General features: G+C 38.9%; 1 protein-coding gene across 1 annotated transcript in view; it reads left to right on the top strand.

Moving 5' to 3' along the window:
* Positions 1-25837, top strand: part of znrf3 (zinc and ring finger 3) — a 78407-nt gene that overhangs the window by 25520 nt on the left and 27050 nt on the right. Inside the window, exon 2 of the mRNA XM_065250845.2 lies at positions 14302-14424. Coding sequence (XP_065106917.1) covers positions 14302-14424 — 123 coding nt within the window. The remainder of the gene's footprint in view (positions 1-14301; positions 14425-25837) is intronic.

Raw genomic sequence — 25837 nt, 5'->3', positions numbered from 1 at the left:
GAGGCCTTTGATATATGTATTTTTTGCTGTGCTGCTGGATGGGTAGGACAGGATGGGACCCCCCTTCGCGTCCTTTGATGGATGCTGGCCCTGTGAATAGAGGCTTGTGTTGGAACAGATGCCTGTTGCTGCAAATAGCTGCCGATACAGCTTTGCTCCAAGGGTAAAAGGCGGCACTAAAAGAGATGCAGAAGTCTCTGTAGTAGTTGAAGAAGCCACCAGAGTCTTATAAAGGGGAAATCAAAAGTTGTGATGCACAACTGTGTGCCCTTGAAGGGCATGAAGTGTCTAATTTCCAGTTGCATCAACATAATTTCGTTACTATTTTACGAGGTAGCTAATTTGCATGAAGTCATATGATCTCATTCATACATTTAGTACTATCTGCTTTCACGCAAGTGACTGTTAGATTTATGGTGGGGCTTCATTATTGTCTTTTTTTTTCTTACGACTTTATACAAATTAGTCACCTTGTGAAACATTTACGAATTCAGGACATTGCGTTATTGTGTTATGTGGATTCATGTTGCGATATGCCAAATACATTGAAAAGCTCTGTTTGAGAGGAATTAACTTTTTCTTTTCTTGTATAGCCCCGGCTGGCAACTTGAGAAAACAGTTGCTTGATGGTTTTACATATCACTTGTCAAGTGACCAGATTATGTTATTAAAACTTTCTTTGGAACCGCATTAATTGGAACCACCATGGCTTTTACCAGGTGAAATGTTATTGAATCTGTCTTTTTTTCTGCCATTTGAGACCATTCTCATGTAGTTTATTGCTGGCAAAAGCATTCAAAATTTTAATTTTAAAAAATATCAATGCAAGAGACCATTGTATCCATTGCAGCCTTTGTAGGATTCTCAGTCTATTAAAAATGAGTCAAAGAAGAAATCTCTAAAGTCGCCCTGAGGTGAAATCTTATATTTGACTTAAGTTCACAGGGACTTAGAGGTCCACACAGGGTGAGCAGTCATGCCGGGTGTGATGCTGAAGGAATGACTCCCTCCTAATTAAAAAGCGTAATGCGAGTCGTTGAGATGGCTGAATAAATTCGTGCAGGGATTAGGTCTGGCCGCACAGCTGATCTCCGCCGGCAAAGGGTTTTGATGTGGGCCGCCGCATGCATGGAGGAGGGACCAGGGCCTGCCAGGTCAACGGCCAGAGATCAAAGCCATACCATTCATCCCATTCCTCAACAATGTTTCCATAATGCTGCTTAAGACTGATAGCAGAGGCTGACCGCCCGGGCAGCTGCAGCAGAGATGGAATGAAGGTCTGGGATTTGTTGGCACATGGAAAACAGAGGTTTAGGTGTTTGTTTAAATGGTCTCTTTCATGGTGTTTTTTCAGGGTTTTATTTATTTGCATTAATGGGCCGTGTCATGTTGAATCAAATTTTCCTCTGTCTCTAAAGAAGAAACAGTTTAATGTACTGTGAACATACTGTAACTTTTGGAAATCAAATCCCCCCCCTTTCTATTTGATCACATTTGGCACAAAATAGTTTTAAAGTAATGATCTATGTAGACCATTATGTCTTTGCAAGTTGTGTTTAGCTGTTTCTTTGAGAGAAAAAAATCATCCTTGGTTTGTTTTTGACAGAATTCAATTCTGCCTGAATTGTTCAACAGACCTGCAACATCCCCCTTAAGGTTTGATCCATCTGCACAAACACAAAACCACAAAACATTTGAGATTTTGTGGCCCGAAAAAGTTCCAACTGTTCTGGCTTTTGGATACAAAAACCTTCAACCACAGGCAACCCACCGCAACCAAATGAGTGTCAATTTAGGTCATTTTCTGGCTTCACAAAAGCCTTGGCCTCTGAAGCCGTGAAGCAGAAAAAAGCTGATGTAATGGGTTTAAGAAAATCTTCAAGGGCCCCACACTCCCCCACCTTCACTTCTTCCTAACCACCCTGAATCCCTTCATCGCTAACAGCCAAATATGGCCATCTTAAATATTTCATAGGTAGTTTCTCATCTTTGCCAGTTCAGATCAGATTCACATTGCACTCGGAGAGGAAGCCCATAAGACAGTCGCTCTAGTGGAAACATTGGGAGGAGTGAAGTTTTCTGATTCAGTAGTTTACTGGTGTTTGGTGTGGGGGAGGTAGGGAAACTGGTGAAAAGGGTTGGGGGGGTTGAAGAGAGGAGAAATCCCGGATTTGGCACTTGCTCATGGTCTCTCTTTTTTTTGTTCTCTCAGCTTGGCAGGTTTCTTTTGTACTGAATGCAACGCCTACAGATTCCTTATAGTCGAGTATCAAAGAACATGTGCTGCCTCTGAACAAGGGACTTGTGGGTAGGATGGGTGTGCGCAAGCCGTGAACTCTGAGATTGACTCAGTGGGGCTGAACTCGGCATGGACATGGTTTTATTTTGCACAAATCTCTTTTCTCATTGAGAAATCTTGTGACTGTGTTAGAACAGAGAGACTTGTCTTAGCCGATCTTTGTATGCACTCGTGTGAATAACAGAATGGAAAAAGACATTTTGGACACAAAAACTGATAAGTACAGTGTTTTACATAAGTTTTGGTTTGACAATTTTATTGCAGAAACATGGAAAGAGGTTTATTGAAATGTCAAACCTCTTGAATTTAATTTACCAACATGAAATTGTTAGTTTACTTTTAAAATGTTTCTTAAGATTGTAAAATACTGCATTTTGTAATGAAAGCTGATATTTTTCTCTCTACTGTATGAGAGCTTATTTTCCCCTTTGAGCTACTTTGGTTTTTTCCACCCATGGCATTGATGCAGTAATTTTTGTTTTGAAGTGTTTCCAAATAGCTTCCGGTACTCCTATGTTTCGCATCCAAAGTTCTCCCGTAAGGAATATACCAGAAGCCTTGGCTGTTCCCAAAAACTACCTGCCTTTCCTTGTCATGCACTCATAACCCCAGGAAACGGCTTGACTTTGTTTTTATGCTTTTAGTACCTCTGGAATATCGTCGAGCCAAGCCAGTTTCTGGAATTGCGTTTCCTTTGAGCATGAAGGCAGAGGAAGTGGAAAAAACTCAACAACACTAATAGGGCCTTCTCGTCAGAGAGATCCATTGAGGAAGGGTAAAAGGCTGTTGGTATCAGGATCCAGTGCTCTGGAGATTTATGGAAATTCTAGAAACTGTACTCTGCAAGTCATGCCTCATTAAAAGATTATTGCCTTATGTCCTCGCATACTTTGAATGCAAGCATAATGAAATTGGGCGTGACTTTCAATTCAATCCACATGTTGACTCAAAATGCTCCGTGCTCTTTACTCTATCCCTGTGTGGATAATCAGACCGTAGGCTGTGACCTGGAAATAAAGAGTTTTCTTCGGGAAAGGTAACCTCTGTTAGACCTTCCAAAAGAAAACAAAGCTAAGGCAACAGAAACTCGATCTAAGTTATTGGCATAGCGGGGCTGGTTAGCATAAACCGGAGCGTACCCTCGGATGTGCCAGAGGGAATGCTTGAGTAAATGATTCCGCGGAGGTGCCGAATACACACTTGGCTTCTGAAGTGTATCGTTTTCCATGGCCGCGCATTCTTGAATCCTATCATTCAACTAGCATTTATCTTTGCAACTTGAGACCGAGCGAGTCCAGAGGCTAGAGTAAGCTTTAAAGGATCTGCCAGGGATTGGCTGAGGGATACTCCACCCATTTTTGTGATTGACAGGTGGCATTGGCACAGGAGCCACTTGTTGCGATCCTCCCTTTGATGGCGTGCTGAATGACCTCAGTCAGTTGCATTGCGGCCGAGCCAGGCTTTATGTGTGTGTAGAGGGGTGGAGGGTAAAGCTTGCGGTCGAGTTATGCATGTGTGAGGTTGTCAGGGAAAGGGTGGGTATTTTGACTGGTTTGTCTCTTGGGAAACTCTGTTTTTGCTTTCTTTGAAAACAGGTTGAAAAAGCACGAGCCAGAACCCATTCTGACGTGCATCGCTGCAGTCGTGATTGAGAATAGAACGCAATGTGTTGCTGTTTTCTAGCACAGCATTGATAGTTGTTATCACAGTGCATGTTTACGGAGTTCAATCCTCATGTTTTGTTCATCATGCATCATGCAAGTGCCATTGCATGCAAGTGAAGGGATGCAGTAGAGCATGATAAAGACTGCCTATACATTGCTGACCTTTAAAGCAAGAGCTCTCCGGATCAGCCCAGTCATCTCCAGCTTTACTTTCTACCTTTTTAAAAGCCGAGTCAATAGCCAAGCACTTTGTAGAGTGGTAAGACGTTAAGTTCGATGTGTAGTATGTGTGTGAGAGAGAACGCGTATATAAATAGTATTGTTCAGACCACATGTACAGTACGCATCCAGGTTTTTCCCCCTAAAAACAAACACTTGAAGATGGCAATGTATTTATTTTAATGCATGGGTAAGTAATATGTAGAGCCCGACCGATTTATCGTTTTGCCGATTTTATCGGCCGACATGAGCCTGTTTTAGATATATCTGTATCAGCGTATAAGCCGCAGATATGCAGCCGATATGAACGTTTCTTACAGAACACATTAAATGCTTTTGAAAGATGTAAGTACTTGTTTGTGCAGCAGAGCGCGCTCTATTGGTTGCTAATGGCGACCCAGGTCGCTCACTGTAGTGACACCAGCTAATCCCTACCCCCTTCACTTCAGTCAGTATCTCAGTTCATGTGGCGGCAATCACGCCGTTTCTTCACAATATTTTAACACCTTGTATTAAGACGCGCTTTGGTCGATTGGATTATAAGTGGATGAGAGAGACACACATTCCTGTTTACATTTGGTGTTTTTAATCCGTCTCTTTTGCCCATGCATGTGTGTATATTTATATATACATAATTATCACAGTTCACAGTACAACCATATATGATGTAAATAAAAACCTTTATTCTGCAATAGATTAATCACGATTAATCATTAAGCAACCCTACTTGTAATTTATCTTCGATGGTCTGCAGCCACCTTCTGCACAATTATACCAAAGATTCTAGAGCTGCAAGTTACATAGAAATATCACAGATGTGCATATCGCAATATGCATATAACGATGGTTTGCAATACCTAAATAATTTCACTATTCCAAAAAGTTATATCTAGTCAAGTTTTAAGGCGATTCAGAGACTAGCGAGACAGTGATGCTTTCTTTATTGAGAAAGAATGTGAAGCATGCATTTTAATTATATACTTTTCAGCTTTTAAATATATTTGATTTGAATTGAATTGCTTTTACACACTTTTACAAAGCATTATTGTTTTGCATATAACACTTTTCTCCAATGTCAATGTGCATTTATTCCAACATCATTATGGTATTCAAGTTCTTAGCATTTTCTCAGCTCGTATGCTGGTTCTTATTCTTTGGCATTTTCCCACTTTGTCTCTTCTGTCCCAAGCACTTTTCTCATCCAGTGCATCTAACTGCTTTTCTCTATGAAATATTTTTGTAATACGGAGGTCGGTGCTTTGCCATTGGTGATGGCAGCCATTCCTTGGCTCGGGAGCCCCGGTCCGTTCCAGCGCTCTAATCGCATTCCAGCAGGCTGGGCAGCGGCTTGCTTCACATTCCACAACTCTGGGGGCTTTCCAAGTGCCCTGCGCAGGCATTCCTCTTTGCCGGGACGTTCAAAGGGAGGGAGGTACTTCAAAGGCATCAGTAAGGTTAGGTGTTGATGACTACAATCCTCCCGGGCACAGATTTACCCGCCTCTTGAACTTCAAGAGCAGTTCTGCTGGTATTCTGGCTTGCACTTTTGCCTGCCATGTTCATAAATCATGTCCGGTTAACCCTTGATGAATGCTTGTTGTTTTGCGCCTAAAGGTTGGAGTGTGACAGGCGCCAAGTGTGCATGTTGATGTCACAAATCATGTGATATGATGCTTAAAGGCAGATTCATTATAGTGGCAGTGAGCTGATAAAGTTTTGTTGTTTGGTGCAATGATCTACATTGTGAAAATGATTATTTTGTTCGTTCCCAACATCATGTGTCCTGTCGTTCAGTTGGATATCGATAAGGGAGATAATATTTTTCACTTTGTACCCAAAGCGGGCTACGCCAATCCATGCTCATTGTTATCCAATGTGATACGCTATAGTTTGCTGTAAAATAGACAAATACAGGATATGTTGTTTATTGAATGCAGTTCGTTACAATTCGTAAAGTTTGATTTCAATCACTGATTTTACATCACTAGCACACTACCATAACCTTTTGGTTTCCATGTTTCTGCTGTTGTGGTGTTGTATTTTGAGTGCTTGACTTGTAATGGAACTTCTTCAAACCATTGACGGTTTCAATCTCTACTCGCAGTCTGTTTATAGACCCTCCAGTCATTTCCCTTCTGCTAAAGCCGTTCACCCGAGGGGCTTGATAATGCATATTTCAGTATTGACATGATATTAAGTGTTCGCTATGGTCTAAATTGCACTTCTTGTTTGCTTACGTTGTCACCAAGGGAACACTGCGCTGATGGTTTTCGGGGCGACTGCGAGGCCAGGACTCACGGTTGTACAGAGATGTGGTTGTTTTCACCATGCAAAAAGAAAAGGCACGGTTGGACTTGGCAGGATGTTAGGGAACCTGTTCTTTATACCTCAAGCCAAAGATGCTTGTGGTTGGTGCCTTATGATGTCACCGCTTTCACGGTATGTGCTTTAATATATGGTTCCTGAGCACAAGTTGTCAGGGGCTTTGTTGGCCAGAGGTGACTTTTGCAACTGTCGTACCATCGTTTTTGTCACGACCACAAAGGAGAGGAAGTCGCCTCCTTTGAAAAAGGGCCCAGTCTCCCTTTATAAGATAATATTACACCGTCAGAGCGCATGCCCCACCTGCAATGCTTCTCCAGCTGCCACACTGTAACTCTATCTGTGCTCTCTTCAAGGCTGCGATTCCCTTTGAAGTTATTTCCAGAACTTGGGAAACGAGAAGACACAAGCAATCAAACCGCCAAGATCCTCCACCTCTCCTCCTCCACTTTTTAAATTGCATATTGAAATATTTTTGACTTGCATGTTCTGACTTTGTGCCCGTAGGTTCGCACACCCCTTGCAGAATATATACAATTGTTTGCTTTGATCCAAAGCAACTTGCATTTCATTCAATCTGTACATTTTTGTCAGTACATGTGAATAGAACCCATGACAGTCACATTGCAAAGTATCTGGTTTCCTAAGGTGAGTTGGTCGAGGATTGCATTATCAACGCAGAGGTCATGGGTTCGAACCAAAGGCAACACAGACAGTCAAAATGCGCAACAAGTCGCTTTGGATAAAAGCATCTGCCAAATGCATGAACGTAAATGTAGATTCTGCAAGGAGCGTGTAAACGTGAAACTGCATTACTGCTGCACTTGCAGATGAGACACGCATTGAACCGGCATGTGAGATTATAAATGTCCGACAGCTTTATGGCTGGAGGATGAAAGGCAGAGAGGAGGAGAAAGATAAATAGACCGGGGCAGACTGGGCAGAAGCTGTAGGCATCTGTCCCTTTCAGTATTTCACACTCTTCTGATAGACAAACCAAAATAGTGTTGGAGTCTGCGAGTACATCCTCTGTTTGGATAGTAGGTGGGAGTTCAGGCGACCAGCGCCAAAAGGAAATTGGCTGGGTTGCCATGTTTACCTGATGCAAAGCTCTATCCACTATGTGCGGGCATTTTATTACAAGAGGGCCTTCCAGTTTTACAGATGAGGAAATGTTGTAGATATGTAACAGCTGAGATGGATCGACTGGTACGAGAGAATAAAGTCCGGTTTAAGTATCTGACCTTCTGGTCAACGCCAGGGGGTGTGGCTATGTTGGTATTGGATGGCGTTAAGCTTCAGATTCTGGCGTGAAATGCTTTCTGTCTCTTTTCAGGACCATGGAGAACTTGCATTTTTGGAGACCTGATGGACTGAAATGCATAGTCTAGGATTTTTGATGGTATTTTTCATAAAAGATTTTATACATTTAACAGATGTTTTATCCAAAGTGACTTTCAGCTATACGTTTAATCCGCTGATGTTTCATTGATCACTATGACTTTGGTGCCTTTTCCAAAACTGTGTTGGAAATCTCCGTCCACCAATAAACTACAACCGATTGGGAAGCCAACAGCCGTGCACATGGCATTCGCTAGCTCGGCTCAGTGCGGCCCATGACTGTAGTGCTCTCAGCACTCTTGCTTGTTTGAAAGGCTCTTGGCCTTGTTTGAAAAGCTGCCCTGAGAGCTCCGGCCAAGCACAGAGTTTCTCTAAGTGGCCGCGGGCCCGGGAAGGAGGGTGGGGGATTTGTAGCCCACTTGTGGCTTTGATCAAACATTCCCCCACCTCTCCTGGCAGGATGGTCTGTTATTCCAGGAACCATTCCGTACTCCCGTAGCGGGGGGGTGGGGCTGGGTGACAGGCACAGGGTCAGAACTGTGGAACGGGGGGGTATGGGTTGGTGAGATCAGCAGCATGAGAAAGGAGTTTTGAATTTGCCCCTGTTTGTGGTGCACAGAAGACGATTTTCACAGCTTGAAGTCGATGGACTTGCTGCCTTCATATATTTGTTCCATGTCAAATTATAGCTGCGGTAAAGTTGCTTTTATCTTCAGTTATCGAAGGTCGTAAATGAATAAGCAGGGAAAAAGAATTGTCGCATGCATCCGAAGCAGATTGAAGTGGTTTTATAGTGGGATATGAAGTGGTTTTTGATAGCAGTGCTAGCTGGGCATTTTGATTGTTGTGGGTGAAATTGATACTAGCCTTGACCTAAATGCCATGCTTGTGGCTCATCTGTTCTGTGTTCTGTACTACTGGACCGCAGCCATGATCCATGAAGGCTTGCTCTGTGTGTATCAACAACTTTAGGTCAGCTTTAATGATAAGAGCTCTGTGTTTTCAGAACATTTAGGCCACTATCTGGCGGTTTGATTTTAGACGAGCTCTGTTTAGTGTCCTTTGGTGCTGCAGACTTGGGGTCAACTGTTTTTTTATAGTTGATTTGAAACGTACAATACCATAAAGTTCATATAGTTTGTTTTTATAATGCTACTTTGTAATTTATTATGCATGCAATCATTTATCATCTCGTTTTGAAGCATTTCGGCTTCTGTAATTATAGGATTGCAGTTCAGTAATGGCTCCTGGGTCTCCCTTCTCATGGAAGGCATTTCAGACGAAGGAAACTATTAACTTGTTGCTTTTAGATTGAATTGCAACCCCTCCAGAAATACATGTCTCCACCAATCCACTAGATTGTCAGAAATGTTGAGTACTTGCACAATCTATACTGGCGTTTCATGCATTGAAAGATACCAAGCGTGTAAACTGATTTTAAAGTTAAAGCTGGCCTCCTCTTGCATTATGATTTGGCAGCAAGCAGACACAGAAACACATACACACATGCTGCTTTGAAACCCTGACAAGTTTTACCAAATGCATTTAATGCATCAAACAAATTTAAAGGAATGATTGAAAGGCTGTGTGTATCTTCATTAGATAATTTTCTTTTACATGTACTATATTAAGGGTATGTAACATGTTTCAATGATCAAAGGATAAATAAATTGTGCCCGACAATTTGAAATGTTTGGTATTTATAGGAAATGCTCTCGCTGATTGTGTTGCTGCACCAACTCGAATGATATCGGGCGACATTAGGGGTGAAAAGGAAGAAGTCAAATGTAAAATTATTGTATGTGAATGTGAATTATGTATCACCTTTTTAGATGTATGATTAAGACATCCTAAAAATCCAGTAATCCAAATGACTCCAGTGGGTTATGTTTTAGGATGTAAAACAATACATTTGTGAAAAAAAATAAGAACTCTTTAAGAATGATATTAGAACTCTTTTGTACCTGTATCTGTGTGTCTGTTTAACAAATTGTTTTTTTTTTTATCCTTTTACTTGTCTATTGTATTTAGTTTATATTTAGGTAATGCAGCAATTTGTAGTCCAAAACAATTTTCCTTTCGAGGACAATAAAGTATACTACTACTACTACTATATAATAAAAAAGAAAAATATATTTGCGTACACATCACCGGACGATAGCTTGTTGTAGGGGTGTGCCATATCATACCGTTCATTATAATACCGGTATCATTTTTAACATGATATAAAAAATGTCATATCATGATATAGCGATGCAATGACGTTTGTCGCATTTACGTTCTCTAATGCAGAGAGACTAGCAGCGGGTGATGTGCGGCCAAAGATGTTCACAAATGTTTACATTCTAGTTGTACTGACGCACGTTTACTGGATAATTAAATCTGACCGATCAATCTTTTCTATTCATTTTCCATTAAATTATGTGATCTGATGAGTTTAAAGCTCCGTTTTACCCTGTTTGTTTGTTTAGCGAGAGGCGCGAGGGCATCTCCAGCTACTGGGTCCTAAAGTACACCCGATTTCTCACACCATACAGACCATAGACACAGACAGATGACTTGCTGATTTCTCCTGTGTTTATATGAAAATCTTATTTATTCACTTGTGTTTTATCTGAACTGGATTCACATTTCTCATGACCCCAAATGTGCCATGATTAATGTTAATTTTATTTATTTGATGTTTATGCGAACAAAAGTGCACATACATGTAAAATAATTTGAATATTTAAATTTTAAATTGTTAGCTAATGACTTAAGTTACTGGGATCTGTGAAAATTACTGAAAATCTGTGAATTTTTTTTATACCATTTCACTTCAAGTTTGTACTTTGTTTATATTTGACTCATGCTGTGTGATTGTGTCACTACTACTGCACTTTAATGCTGCTTCTGCCACCTTATGACATTGGATTTAAACTTCAAATTAGGTAGTCATCAATGACAGCTCATTGGATGGAAAATGCCCTCCTTTTCCATAATTTTTTAGAACGTCATAAATATCATTACCGCAAAAATTCTAAAATATCATGATATAATTTTGAGGCTGTATTCCCCACCCCTAGATTGTTGTTGTTGTTGTCATGCACACTACTTGAGCAAAGGTTAACCACACCAACATTGTGTATCGCAGATCGTCAGACATATTGCCGATAACGGGCTTTCATGACGATAGTTGGCGATAGTTATTTTTATTATAATCATAGTTTTACATTAAAAGGATAGTTCGGCCAAAAATGATATTAAACCCATGATTTACTCACCCCCAAGCTGTCCGAGTTGCATATGTCTATCGTTTTTCAGACAAACACATTTTCGGATATTTTAGAAAATGTTTTAGATCTTTCAGTTGATTAAATGTAATGTTACGGGGTCCACGACCTTCAAGTCCAAAAAAAGTGCGTCCATCCTTCACAAATTAAATCCAAACGGCTCCAGGATGGGTAAACAAAGGTCTTCTGAGGGTAATCCGCGCAGTGTTGTTGGAGAAATATCCATATTTAAAACTTTATAAGCGAAAATAAATACTTTCCGGTAGCGCCGCCATCTTAGTCGCGCACCACACTTTGGGAATCCCTGCACTAGAGAGGTTGTTAGGTGCGCAAGGGTTTAAAACCAGTGAGTGTGTTGTTCCTGCTTCCTGGCATGCTAGAATTTTTCAGAGCACCTGGACTTTATTGACACGCTCGGATTAATGACATCAGTTTTAAGAAGTGAAGTTGCGGTCGTGTCAGTGTTGCCATTAAAGTAAATCAGCTTTTTTTGTCCGCCAATCAAGTAGCTTGTCATAAATGAGTATAAAATAAACAAATAAAGACATGAGTAAATTATTTCTCAAAATGGCCCAACACTAGCTTCCATGTATTTGTGATGCAGTGCTTGATTGAATTTAAATTCCAAAAATCTTGAAATTTAGGAAAATCTAGTTGTATTGACACATGTTTACTTAATATTTCTTTAGACAGACAGATTCATCTTTTATATAAATTTTTCCATTAAATTATGTAATCTGATGAGTTTATAGCTCCTCTCTACTTTGTTTCTTTTGCGATTGCTGTGAGCGCAGGTGTCGTGCAACTTACTCCTGGGTCATAAAGTACACCCGGTTTCTAATAACAGACTTGCTGATTCCTCACCTAAATGTTAACCGCCCTTAAACATAGAAATCAGTGCTGTAAATTCAGATATGGTGTCAAGTTGATAACTTTGAATCTTATTGGTTATTACGTGTCTCATGATGAAACCTACAATCTCAGCCTGTGAGATTCGTTTGGATTGCTTTAATGATGAATGTATGATGGTTGGAAGGAAGTCATATACAGCTGGCATGGCATGAGGATGAGTGATAAGACTTTTGAAACCTTAATATTTAAGTAAAAGTTTCTTTTAAGAAGAGATGGCCACACCATAGGAAAGAAATTTCAGTAGAGCAGTGGTTCTCAAACTTTTTCTGCTTGTTGCCCCCTTTGTCTATGGTGCAATTCCTTTGCGGCCCCCCCAAAAAAAATTATGACAAAAAACTTCTTAAATGTAACATTTTAATTAAACAAAACAAATTAAGTTATACAAAGTAGTGATGTTGGTAAGTAGCCTTATTTTTTTAGGTTTAATAACACAGAATTCATGATAAATTAATGTATTTTATAAAATGTCATAAAACTGGGGCCCCCCGTCACCTTTTCGCGGCCCCCAGTTTGAGAACCACTGCAGTAGAGGACACAGGGCCACAGAAATGTGTGCAACCTGCCCTGTAGCCAGTTGTAGGCGCCTCCTGGGAAATCTTCCTGGGCAGATTTTGGGGGAATGATTATGTGTGTGCTTGCTTTAACAAGTATTGTGTGCATGTGCATTGTAAAATGCAATTTGCGGTGTGCACATGATCACAGGTGTAGTTGAAATCTCAGTTTTTATGTTCCTTATTGGTCCTTTATTGAAATATTTTTCTGCTGGCCTCATCATCAACTTCTCAAATTTCACATGTTTGTGCATACAGGAAATTGGAGTATGTACCCAGGAGATGCATTGCATTTTGTTGCACATGCGTCGGACGTCTGTCAAATAAACTAAACTATGCTTTGCAAATCTGTTTGTTCGACCGTGCGCATACGTTCATGTACACGTAAAAAAATGCTTAAGGCAGATATATTACATCTAGTCGAGAGTAGGCAAACAAATGTTTTTGCAACAGATTGTAAAAGATTTTTAAACTTGTGTACTATTTCAGACTTTCCCAAGATAGCACATTTGCTATTAGCACAATTGATATGCAAGGCACTGAAGAGATCATTTAAGCACAGTTTCTCAAATCCAGAATTATTGAACAGGCAACAGAGGTCACCCCCAACTCGGAGACAAACCTACAAAAGCCTCTTTAATACAATGCAAACCAGTATGAAGCAGCTATATTGTCAGTCTAGTGGGATAAAACATCACATCAGTTTTGCAAACATAAATGCCGAATCCATGGTCTCTTGGGACCTGACGTGGCTTTTGATGCCCGAGTTAAGATGATAATCAGCTTTTCATAGGGTTAATCCAATTTGTTTCCATTTGGAGGGACTTTTCCTAAATGTTTTACCCAGAAGCTCATAGGTGTCAGACATATATTCTAATACAAAGGTATTTAATTAGTTGTACTTTTATATCTCCTCAAAAATATATTTCAGCCTTTATCTTCATTGTGCTTTCAAAGCTAACCACTCGAACGACTAATGTTTGAGTCATTTAATAAAACATCCTGCAATATTTCTGTGTAATAACTCTCTAATAAAGCTAATAGTACCAATAAACTAATAAAGATCTATCCTCAAACAATGTGTGGCTGTGTTGAATAGTTATGTAATCATTTGATAATCTTTAACCTAGTTTTCTCTTTTTAAGAGGGTTTTATCTTGTGCATGTTGTCAGTTTTCAACATATCAAATGCAACTTCACACTTTCATCTCAAAGACTGATAGGGAGTTGGCACAAACCAGGAGGATCTTCATGATATCAGATAAAGTTTCCCACAACAGTTTTTTTCCTCTCTGGCAGTTTTATTTGCCCGTTCCTTGCTTTTGGAGTTTCAGATCTTTTCTAGGGTGTGGGTGTTGGCCCTTCAATGTGGGGCAGTTAGTCAAAGGAAGTGGAGCTATGGTGCAATAACATGAGTAAAAGTTATTACCTGTTATGTAAAGGTGCCCACTTGTGTAGTATATTGAAGGGTGACTCTTTAGTGTTTATCCTTTAGGGAATATGTCAAAGATGTTGACATGATTTTAAATGATCACCTTCACACTGCTTTACCTTTGCCAAAACATTGCTCATCATGGTGACTAAGTTTGCCTAATTTACTTTTTTTGCAGTGATTTCCGATAATAAATTGGGGATGGGTTGGGTATGGGCGCGTACCTGTGTTATTGTGGATTCAATTTGGACTGAGGCATTAAACTTTTGTGGTTTTTCTTTGTCTTGCAGATGCACCCTTTGGGCCTGTGTAACAACAACGATGAAGAGGACTTGTATGAATATGGTTGGGTGGGCGTGGTCAAACTGGAACAACCCGAGTTGGACCCCAGCTGCCTCACTGTACTGGGAAAGGTAAGGATATCATGAATGAGTGCTTTTTTGTTTACTTATCTGTTCAGAGGTCTGTTCATAATCGTCTTTGCCGATATAACGCGATTCATTGTTAGAAAAAGTTGCATTGGAAGTTTGGTCATAACTCTTGTTGCATAGGGTTTGTGCAAGAGCTAGCATCATATATGACCCAGATTTTGTCACATGACCATGTTTCTATGATGTCATAATTCTCAGTTTTAAACCAAAAATGATGTAGGGATGTTTTCAGCATGGTTTTGGTTAAAATTTAATAAGGATTTTTTAAATTGGCTGAGCTTTTATTTACTTAAGGAAACTTATTAAAGTAATAATTTACCCAAAAATGAAAATGATGTCATTAATGACCTACCCTCATGTCATTCCAAACTCAAAAGACCTCAGTTCATCTTCGAAACAAAGTTTAAGATGTTTTATATTTAGTCAGAGAGCTTGTTGACCCTTCATTGAAAATCTGTGTATGGTTTACGGTGACGCAAATGACGTACAACACGGCTGACGTGTTATGTGGTGCGCCCCAGCTGTTGTTTTGTTTTGTTTTTGTAGACCCGGGCTTCATTTACAGTCTGAGGGAGACACGCTATAAGTTTGGGGAAAAAACTCTTTGCAAACATGTCTGAGCATAACACGTCATCCACGTCACTGCAGTCATGTGACTTTAGTCTCGCGCATGCACTTTGCAACAGGCGCAGAAGAGAAGACAATGTTGAATAAAGTCGTAATTTTTTTTTTTCGGACCAAAATGTATTTTCGATGCTTCAAGACATTCTAACTGACCCACTGATGTTACATGGACTACTTTGATGATGTTTTTATTACCTTTCTGGGCATGGACAGTATACCGTACATAGATTTTCAATGAAGGGTCAACAAGCTCTCGGATTAAATATAAAACATCTTAAACTGAGTTTGGAACGACATGAGGGTGAGTCATTAATGACATTATTTTTGGGTGAACTATCCCTTTAATACTCATGTTTTGAAACTCTATTAATGTTGAGATAAAATCGCACATTCAGTTTTTGGTTTTCATTAACATCTTTTTTTAACTAGCATGAATTCGCATGCACTTTGTTATTGATCCTAGATGTGTGTTCTTGATCTGTTATTAGCCTCTTACCAGTATCACAAGCACAATATGCCGCTTTGATATGTTGCTTTGCTGTTAATAGATTTGGCAATGAACATAAATGGATGTAGTTTAAAGTATGCAAACAGTTCTTTGATGTGCAAACCTACCTCAGTTGAAGTTTCAGCTTAGCATAAAGCAAAACACAAAAGCATTGTCTGAAAATTTATCGTAATATTGCTCAACGTGTTTTACGGAAAGTTCAAATTAGGGGATCGGGGTAAACACATTCCAGCTTTTTTCCTTTCATAGTAATGAGATGGAAAAACATAATTTGCTTCTTTTGTGCCAGTGCTATAATTGGAGGGTCTGCTGTCATAATCGGGGCTCTGATATAAACTCTTGCTCAGCTGGGCACCAGTGTCTGCCCAGTGCCACCAGTTTCCCCTTGACCTGCTTGTGCCAGTCCATCCCTGCTGTGCCACCCATGTGCCATTTTTATTTCTCTCCTTTGTTTACTCTTTTTGCTTTTCATCTGTACCTACAGTTGTACATACTTTGTTAGAGCATGCTTTTTACAATGTATGTACGTTAAAATCACTTAGTGGTTGAATTTTGTCTCTTTCTTTCAGTATTTAGTGCATATGCTGTAAGTGTGAACTGGCATAGGTTTGTTTGACCCCGCTCGGTTTGTGTGTGTTAGTGAGAAGGTCATGTGGGCTTCTCTGATTTGTGTAAGGTCTTGACGGATCTGCCCCGCTGACACATGTATGTACACAGTTTCTTCCTCTATTTCCTGTCTCTGTCCACTGAGAGCCATCGTTCTGCTCACCTCCCACCTTTCCTGCTTCCTCTTTTCTCCCTCCATTCTCATCTACATTAGACTCATTCCAATGTTGTACCAAATACAAAGCTGGTTATGACTTTGCACAGTCCACTACCATGAGCATTGGGTTTCTCAGGGGCCGTTGGGGACTAGAAGGTTATAGGATGTGATGCTTATGCTAGGTCCCATGTTAATGACATGACCAGATACATCTCCTAATTTTGGAAAGCTTATTGGGCACCTTTGGTTCCATAATGATTTATTCATGTAACATTGCAAGGTGCACATGTTAATCACTGAAGATTGAGCCAAAATGCACAGTGCTATTAAACTCTTTGATCTCTTATTGCAGTATCATGTGAAGCGAGGAGGTTTTGTTTGTTTCTTTGGTGAATATACTTTATGCTTTCCCAGCAGGTCCCTGCTCCATTGTAGGTCTTGATCTGTTTGTTGGTCTCTCTTTCTGCCTTTTTTGTCTCTTTGCCAGCATGATATCCTCTCTTTCAAACAGTGCTCTGTTCTGACACATGCAAAGCTGATGAAGGGGTTCTGTTCTTTCATCTGACCACATACTGAGTCCTCCCATTGCATCAGTCCACACAGAATTGTGTGTGTGTGTGTGTGTGGATATGGCCTCAAAATGTACATTTTCTTGTTCACTTATGAAAAAGTGGAAGTAGTACCACGGTTTACCATGTTTGTTCCAACATGTACCATGGTATGCTTGAAACTATTACCAGGATATTGTACCGGTGTGATATAGGGGTGCGCGGGGCAAAAACTAACGTGGGGTTAGTTGTAACACGGACTGTTTACATTGTTGCACGAGGTTGAAAGTTTTGATTTTCAGGTATTTTTTTCATGCTGCCAAAAGACGGATCTCCTGCAAATTATTGGAAATGTATAATGTTTTCAGTTATTGATGAATGAGTGTTTTGGTGGCATGCAAGTACAGTTTTTTCATCATATATATTTTTTCTCAGTTTCTAAGTTAGGTGTGTAAGATACCAAATCCAATGCTATGTCATATTAACTCTTTCACTGCCAGCGTTTTAAAAAAAAGTTGCCAGCCAGCGCCAGCGTTTTTCATGATTTTCACCAAAGTTTAATGCCTTCCAGAAAATGTTCTTCTTTAAATAAATAAACATACAATATACCAAATGAAAGAACAGACCCTCTGCTTTAAAAAAAAAAAAAAAACGTTTCATCCTACCTTTAGTGGTTCTTTTGCAATCAGCTTTTGAATATGGGTAGGTTTTTGCAAAAACACCATATTTTGAGCAAAAAGCAAAAATAATTCAATTTTTGTGACGGACTTTTCATAGAGATCCCATCCAGAGCGATCTTTAAAACAGACACGGACATGCAGCAGCTTGCCATAGGGCAATACTTCCGGTTTTAAAAAGTTGCGGAAGGGCGCCACCTGGTGGATAATAGCGGTATTGCGGAAAGACGGAAAATCTCGTCATTGGCGGGGAAGCGTTTTCTCTTAATTGACGAGATATCTCGTCAATGGCGGGGAAAGAGTTAATCAGTGTCTTGTTGACTAAAACATAGCATCGTTTTGAAAAATGTCTGCAGCTCTTAGCAACTTTTTTTGGTGGGCTTGAAAATATTTTGACCCAGCGGGGTTAATTGTAACACTTACGATATGAAAACCACTCATGTTAGCGTAATTCTTGCCATTTATTTTAAACACGAATGATTGCTTGCTGCCAACCAAATAAATGTGCCTATCTTATCAAAAATCATGTCTCAAATTTATTTTTGTTCATATCTTTAATATTGATTGAATAAGGTCACGTCAAAGATTGAAATCATAATGAAATGAATGGCTAAAATCAGACTTTGGTGCTCATTATCTCAGAATTGTATTTTTGAAACCGTAATATGGTTATTACAGACTGGGTCACATATAAAAAAAAAATTGTTATAATTGTGCTGCTTTTTCTCACATATTTAGACTTTTGTATCCATAATTGAACTATTGTTAGAAAAGGGCTGGATGAATGAATACAGTGTAGATACATGTATATTATAGACCGATATATAAACAATATCCACTTCAAGTAGACAAAATAGTATTGTAATATTTGCCTGCAAACTTAATTTTTAGCAAGTGTTACAACTAACCCCCTGCCTTATACAATTAACCCCACCTATGGGGTAAGTTGTAACGTTTGCACTTCTGTCACGTTTGGTGTAATTGTCCAAGAATGGTAAGTACTAGAAACTAACTTAAAATGTTAATTTGTAGCAAAGATGTGTGTGTTGCTTGTGTAAAAATATAATTAATCAAACTCAAATATTTTTTGAATTATTGAGCCAAAACCAAAAAAGCGTTAGGTTGTGCCCCGCACTCCCCTACTCCAATTAAAGCTTAAAGCTTATTGCATGTGTAATGTAATTGTAATAAATGTTATGTGATGCAATAATGTTAGGTATTGTTGTATATATCAAATTCTATAAATAACTATACCATATTGTACCACCACAGAATTTAGGGTTAGGAAGACAATCTGACCAGGGCTAGTCCTTGGTTTTCTGTTATAAATTTGTGAACATGTTTGAGAGAAAGTGTTTAACTAGCAGGTGTAGATCCATGCACACGTGCGTTTCCTCACATGTCGCCGTTTGATGAACTCTTTTATGAGCTGAAACATGTGGTGTGTGTGAGCTGTAATAGTTGGAGAGAAGTGAAATCCTGATGTGGGCCAGAAGCCGCTTGTAGCTCCTCCACCCACCTGCTGCCTGACTGTACGGTCACCTTAAGAGTCGAGACTATAAGACAAGAGTTAAAACATGTTGTCAAAGTGGAAGCTTATGTCTGGATACTTCAAGTTGAACTCGTACTATTTTTCATGGCAATTCGTACGTAGTGTACGAGGGTGCTATTTCGTATTAATTTCGTATGATTTGCTTTTGCCCCTGTGACGTTGGGGTTAGGAGGTTTCGTTATTGTTTTTGATAATCGTATGTTTTTGTACGATTCACTTTGTACACATTCATACGAATGAGCCAACTTGTCAAATACTTGAGATGACTATCAGTTTTTTTGTAACACTTTACAATAATTTTATACATGAACTAGGGATGCATAACAATTAATCGCAATTAATCTATAACAGACTTTTTTTGTTTACATCATGTGTGTGAACTGTGTACAATACCTTTGTATAGATAAATACAAAGTCTCCTTATTTACTTCGATTTGAAATGGTTAGCTTATAATAATGATACAAAATTAAGTTACGAAATGTTAGTTTTACGACATTTGATTTCAACCCACGTAAAGATGAGTATGTAAAGTAACCTGCAGTTCTATGTTTCAAACAAAGATGGCGATATAGAGAAAAAAGTACAGATTCCAGGTCGTTTAACCAAGTGTAATAATGGAAATAAAATTGTTCATTGTTACGTTCGTGTTAAAAAAGAATTGCGTATACATGCGTTTTGTAAAATTTTCCATGTTTTTGTTTGTTTTGATTTAAAGGATGAAAAACGCCTTAACTTTAATGAAAACCACACATTTAGTTTTAATTATAAACACATATGCAGAAGCACCAGGAGGGGTAAAGGGGGACGGTTGGCGTTTTTGAAGCGCTGAGCTCTGATGGGGCCCTAGCTCTGGGGTTTCTCTTTTATGTTTGTGTATGCCTCAACTTGCTGATATTATCTCACTGGGTTTTCCTTTGCTTGGTGTCAAAGGTTCTCTCCCACTGGGCGGAGCCTCTTTCCATTGGTCGGCGGGTTCTTCGTCCCTCCGCGAGTATGAAATCATGGCTTTGGAACCCACTGAGTGAGTTGCCATGGCCACTGGGAAGCTCCCTGTGTCATGTGTTTCAAAGTGAACTGAAGCCTGGCAGAATTACCCAGCCTTCAATGGGAGGCAAAATGACCATTATTAGACTTCACAGTCCTGGCTCTCTATTTAAAAAGAGAAGAAAAGAAACCCAGGGAGCTTAAGACAAGAGCTTGAGGACAGGAGGGGGTAAGAGAGGGTAATAGAGAAAGAACAGGGAAGTTAGAGAGAGAGAGAGATTATGGATAAGTTACCGTGAAGGTATCTCAGGCAGTACTTGTTTACTTGTTTTTAATTTTCCAAACATGAACTAGCACTAGCATACAGGTGTTTGAAAGACCCACAATCCAGATGGGAGGGTGGTGTTGTGAATTTTCATACTGTTTTAGTCTTTAGGATCATCACAGAAGTGAAATCATCTGTATTTTTATAATATTTGCATATAGTGTGGGGACGTTATCGAATCCGATTTGTATTTCAAGAGTTTCATTGCAAAACGAGATAACTCCATTTTTTTTTTCAGAAATCTCGTTTTCTGGTTGTGCATTCCAATTAATATCAATTCAACTGCAGTTGGTTTGTTTTGATTTAAACCTTCATAACTTAAAAAATACAGCTATGTAGCACCATAAATCAAAATAATAATGTAACATAATAATAAACATCTTTTGACAAAATTTTTAAAAACGGAGTTATCTCGTTTTGCAACGAAACTCTTCATTTGTTTTAAGTCTTAATTTAATATGCTTAATAGGGCTGCATAACAACTAATCGCAACTAATCATTTGCAGAATAAAAGCTTTACTTTACATCATGTATGTTTACTGTGTATAATAATTATGTATATATAAATTCACGCATATGCATGTATATATTTAACTCTTTCCCCTCCAGCCTTTAAAAAAATTGCCAGCCAGCATTTTTTGTGATCTTCACAAAAGTTTCACAAAATGCCACAAAATATTGTATAAATATATAAACACACAAATATATCAAATGAAAGAACAGACCCTCTGCTCTCAAACAAACAAAACAGGTAAAAAAAAGTTTTATCCTATCTTCATTTTTTCTCTTTTTATAACCTCTTAAATATGGGTATCTTCAAAAATAAAAAATTTTGTGCAAAAAGCTGAAATAATTACGTTTTTGTAAAGGAATTTTGTTAGAGATCAGATTTAGAATGAAAATCACAACATACAGGAGTTTAAAATTGATTAAATAAATTTTTGCACAAAACTCGTCAGGAAAGCGTTATCGGCAGGAAATGTTTTTCTCTTAATTTACGAGGTAAGTGTATATACATTTTTATATTTATATATAATTTTTCTTATATATAAATATGAATACTTAATACAATTTTTTTCTTAAAATTATACATGAATTTGTGTGTATTTATATATACCTGATCAGGGCTTGACATTAACACCCGCCAAATGCGGGTAGATTTCGGCTGTGGCGGGTAAGACAGCCAGTCCCACTAGCCACTTTGGCTGGTTGAATATAAATTTTTTATTGTAGTTTTCTTAAACGTTATGCAAAATTATAACCAATGCGCAATTCGACACTGGGAAACTACAACTCCCATGAGCACTCCCTGCACCGAGCACAACGCACAGAGACCGTTTGTGGAGACGTGCGCGCGATCAGCAGAGCGTTGCGGACCAAAGCGCCACCTCCCACCTCCGCATTTATGTTATAAATTATGAATAAAGTGTCTAAAGGCCGGTTTACACCAAGAACGATAATTAAAAAGAAAAATATATTACAATTCCCTCCAGAAAAACGCGATTATGCGATCGCATGATTCAACGCATAATCAGCCAAAGTCTGCATATTTATAAGTGCCTGCATTTTTTTCAAATACGCTGGACTTTCGCAGCATAAATTGCAGATTTTCATGCGCAAAATATGCAGGCTTGCATGATTTCATAATTCCTGCATTTTCGTAGCAAACATCACATATATCTTAGCAGAACTTGAAAAATTTAGCATTTACTCCAGACAAGCGAAGCCATGTTCCCTGTTGCCATGGGAACGTTTATGAACATTGTTGGGGGTAACGCATTACAAGTAACGTGCATTACATAATAATATTACTTGTCTGAAGTAACGAGTAAAGTAACGCATTACTTTTTAAATGTACCCATTAATATTTGAGTTACTTTTTCAAAAAAGTAATGCAAGTTACTTTTTTTGTTTAATTAATTTTTATTAAAAAAATTATGGACTGAATTAAACTAAACGTAGTCACATTATGCACTCTATGCGTACACGCCTGTGTGGGAACAGTTTGAGTCAAAAACTAAGGCGGCAGGCCAGAGCTCGACATTTTTGTGATGAAATATGCAATTTTTGAATGCAAAACTTTTCAGTCATAAAAAACACCTGCAAGGCCTGAAAGAGATCAAACCTCAGCCAAGAAAAAGTAAAGCAGAAGACTAAAAAGTAACGTAAGCATTACTTTCCATGAAAAGTAACTGAGTAACTCAATTAGTTAATATTTTTGGGAGTAACTAAATATTGTAATGCATTACTTTTAAAAATAACTTTTCCCAACACTGGATATGAAGTGATTTGATTATGTGATGTGAACATCACTGAAAAGCTGCAAACAGTTTTTGAAAGTTCCCGCAATTTTTGCAACTTTCCACAATTCTATTGCATAAAATTACATGAATATCCCGCATATTCCATCGCATTTTCTAAGAAAACATGCCGCAAGATCAAGGATTTTGCCCGCAACAATCACAAAAAACTTGTTTAAGAACTAATATTAGCTTTGTTAACATTGTGTATGTCTTGTGCTTGTGCTGCAGTTTTATACGTTAAATGTAAAATTTGAGTGGATTTTGATTGGTTGTCAAAGTTTTATGGCTTGTTATCTAAAATAAATAAATATATATTTCTCAGAAAAAATCCCAACATGATTACCTGGTATCTTTATCATGAAAGTTGTGTTGTGGACTGCGGTTTTCCTAAATTTAGAGCAAAATGTAAAACTTTATCTTTATATACTTATATTTATTTTTCATGGTGTGAGTAGGCTTCTAGTGTGGTTCAAAGAAGCCTCACAAAAAGTATTTTCTTGTTGTGTTTACAACTGAACTAAAATCAAAATCTTCACGAATCACGTGTGAAATTCGAAAGAGTGATTTTCCAAACGAAACTTGCGGAATACATAAGCACGTCTCTTTAGGGTGTCGCGGTGAGCTGAAATGAAAGAATGCGAACGGAGCGTGTAATGTTGTGTCTGCCAGACGCAGTAATAGTATGTGTGTGTTTCTCTTTGAAAGCCGTGCCATGCTGGGATGGGCCGAGCCCCTTGGCGGGCTTTTTTTCTTGTTCGCTTTTTCTTTCATGGATTAAGTTCCATCCCAGAGTTTTAAGACTCTTTTATACTCCGGAGGGGGTGGTATCTGTGTGTATGTGAAGAGGGGTTGGGTAAGGTGGTCAGCTGTGAGTGACATGGAGGGCTAAGAAAGAGAGAAAGAGGGAAGAAAGTTTTAGCACACCTGCTAATTGAGAGGAAGTTGAGGACTTTGGGGGGTATAAATGAGTATTGAGAAGTGCAGAGTGAAAATTGAGATGGGCCTACAGTACGCCACAAGAGGGAGATGCAAAATAACCCGATGAATGTTCGGATATACACGCTTAATGTTCTTTTAGGACATTCAATGGTTCATTTAAGACTAAAAGGTGCTTTGGAGAACCAAGATTTGGTGGTTCTGTTTCATCACTCGCTCATCGTTCACCTCAGGAGCAACATTCGAGATGATCTCGTATGTGATTCGTCTTGCGTATGGAAGTGGGAGAACTGGAGGTAGGAAACTGAGACCGGCTAGCACACCTGGTAGCCTCAGGTGCACAAAGCCACCGGTTTGTGTGTCGGGTAAAGATACGGTTGTTAAAGTGCGAGACGTGTGAGCGCAGGGAGGGCTTGTGGGTGGTTGAATTACAACTCTCTGGAGCAGAAGGAACAATGCATCAGGAAACGGGAGAAGATCTATCCCTCATGCTTTCTCATACAGAAGAGAAGTGAATGAATGAGATGCAGAGGAAAAACAGAATGAACGTGTGAGAATATTCAGTCATTCAGTCATTCAGTGAAAAAAGATGCCTTGTTTCTTTTACTAGTATCAAAGTGCAGCCCCACGCCATTCAGATCTTCTGCTGAATGTCACTGCAAGGGTTAATCCAAGTCTTGGAAAGCCGCTGTGGCCTTACAGGCCGAGTCTAAACCTGCTGTTCTGTTTGCCCGGGGAGAAACGCGGCTCGCCAAATGCAGATCTCATTACAAAGACACAGACGCACACACACAGTGTGTCTCCCTCGTTGACACACAACACACACACACACTTGAATCCTAGCTCAAATATATCCCACACACACAGAGAGCCACTTCAATGGAAGGTTAGATTAGAGAGGTATGAAGGCTCCTTTAATTAAAGTCATTCACGTTCAATGGTCCTCATAAGCAGCTCTGATCTGATGACTTCACTTTGCCTTTATACTCTTCATAAACTTGCATTTAAATGCTTAATTGATAGAGCATCACTTCAGCAGCGATAAAACGTTTGTGTTCGATTTCCAGTGAACCCACATTGATAAATATATACCTTGAATGCACTGTAAGTTGCTTTGGGTACAAGCATCTGCCAAATGTATGGATGAATGTGGCTGCTTGCATTTTGTTTATTTTTTTTTTACATGACTTATTTAGTTTTAGAACTTACGATAGCACACATATACACACATTTATGTTCAATATATGTATATTGTGATTTTTGATATTTTTCAGATTCACTTTTCTAACATCATTGGCGATTCTGCATTGGGTATCATGAACAAATTACCCCTAAATTTGGTACTTTTCCAAATGTTTTACAGCGGTGATGCAGTTGCCATAACATGAATAGGTGATAGTATCTCTAATATCTTGAAAGAGGAGGAGTGCAGCCACTTTAATTTTATCAAGGATGGCCTAACCGTGGGTTCACACCAGCTGCGTTTGAGGTGGCAAATTCGCGTCTAGTTTGCCGCTTGAACATTTTGAGTTAACTTACTTCATTTGCGTGTGAAATTCTATTAATCAAGACATTCATGTGAAAAGTCGCATCATGGGAGGGGCTTCTGCGACTCCGCTCGCTTTCTGTAATCACGTCACTACTAGAGCAAGCTCCTGATTGGTTAAGGCGGCACGTTTTTCCACCAAAATAGAAAGTTTTTCGGGGCAAAGCTCAATCCGCACCATTCGCACGAACTAGATACGCGAATGAGGCAGAATTGCGTCTACCGTGCTTAATACCTCATGTCCAGACCTCCTCCATTTGACAAATTTTCTGTAGCACAAATTAGGCATTGGCCGGTATGAAATTTTCTCTGTTTGATAATCTTAAGCAAAACTACCACTGTTTTACAGTGTTGCGATATTGCGACACTAAAATTGTTATTTTTAAATGTCTGCATATACTAACAACTATTTTTAACTGGACACAATAAAAAATTTTTTTGGACAACATACAACATGAATGGCAGATAAAAATAAGGCCTACAAAATGTTCTTTTTGAAATGTATATAAATGTAAACATCAAATCAATTACATGATTTAATGATAAAAAATTATTTTGTATAAACAAAGCTCATACATTGGAAACCATATAACAGAAAATGTTAGTGGTTTTGAAACCTTGACTCTTT

This window comes from Paramisgurnus dabryanus, chromosome 5, assembly GCF_030506205.2.
Source record: "Paramisgurnus dabryanus chromosome 5, PD_genome_1.1, whole genome shotgun sequence".
Taxonomy (NCBI): domain Eukaryota; kingdom Metazoa; phylum Chordata; class Actinopteri; order Cypriniformes; family Cobitidae; genus Paramisgurnus; species Paramisgurnus dabryanus.
The sequence above is the reverse complement of the archived record's forward strand: the minus strand, read 5'-3'. Positions and strand labels throughout refer to the sequence as shown.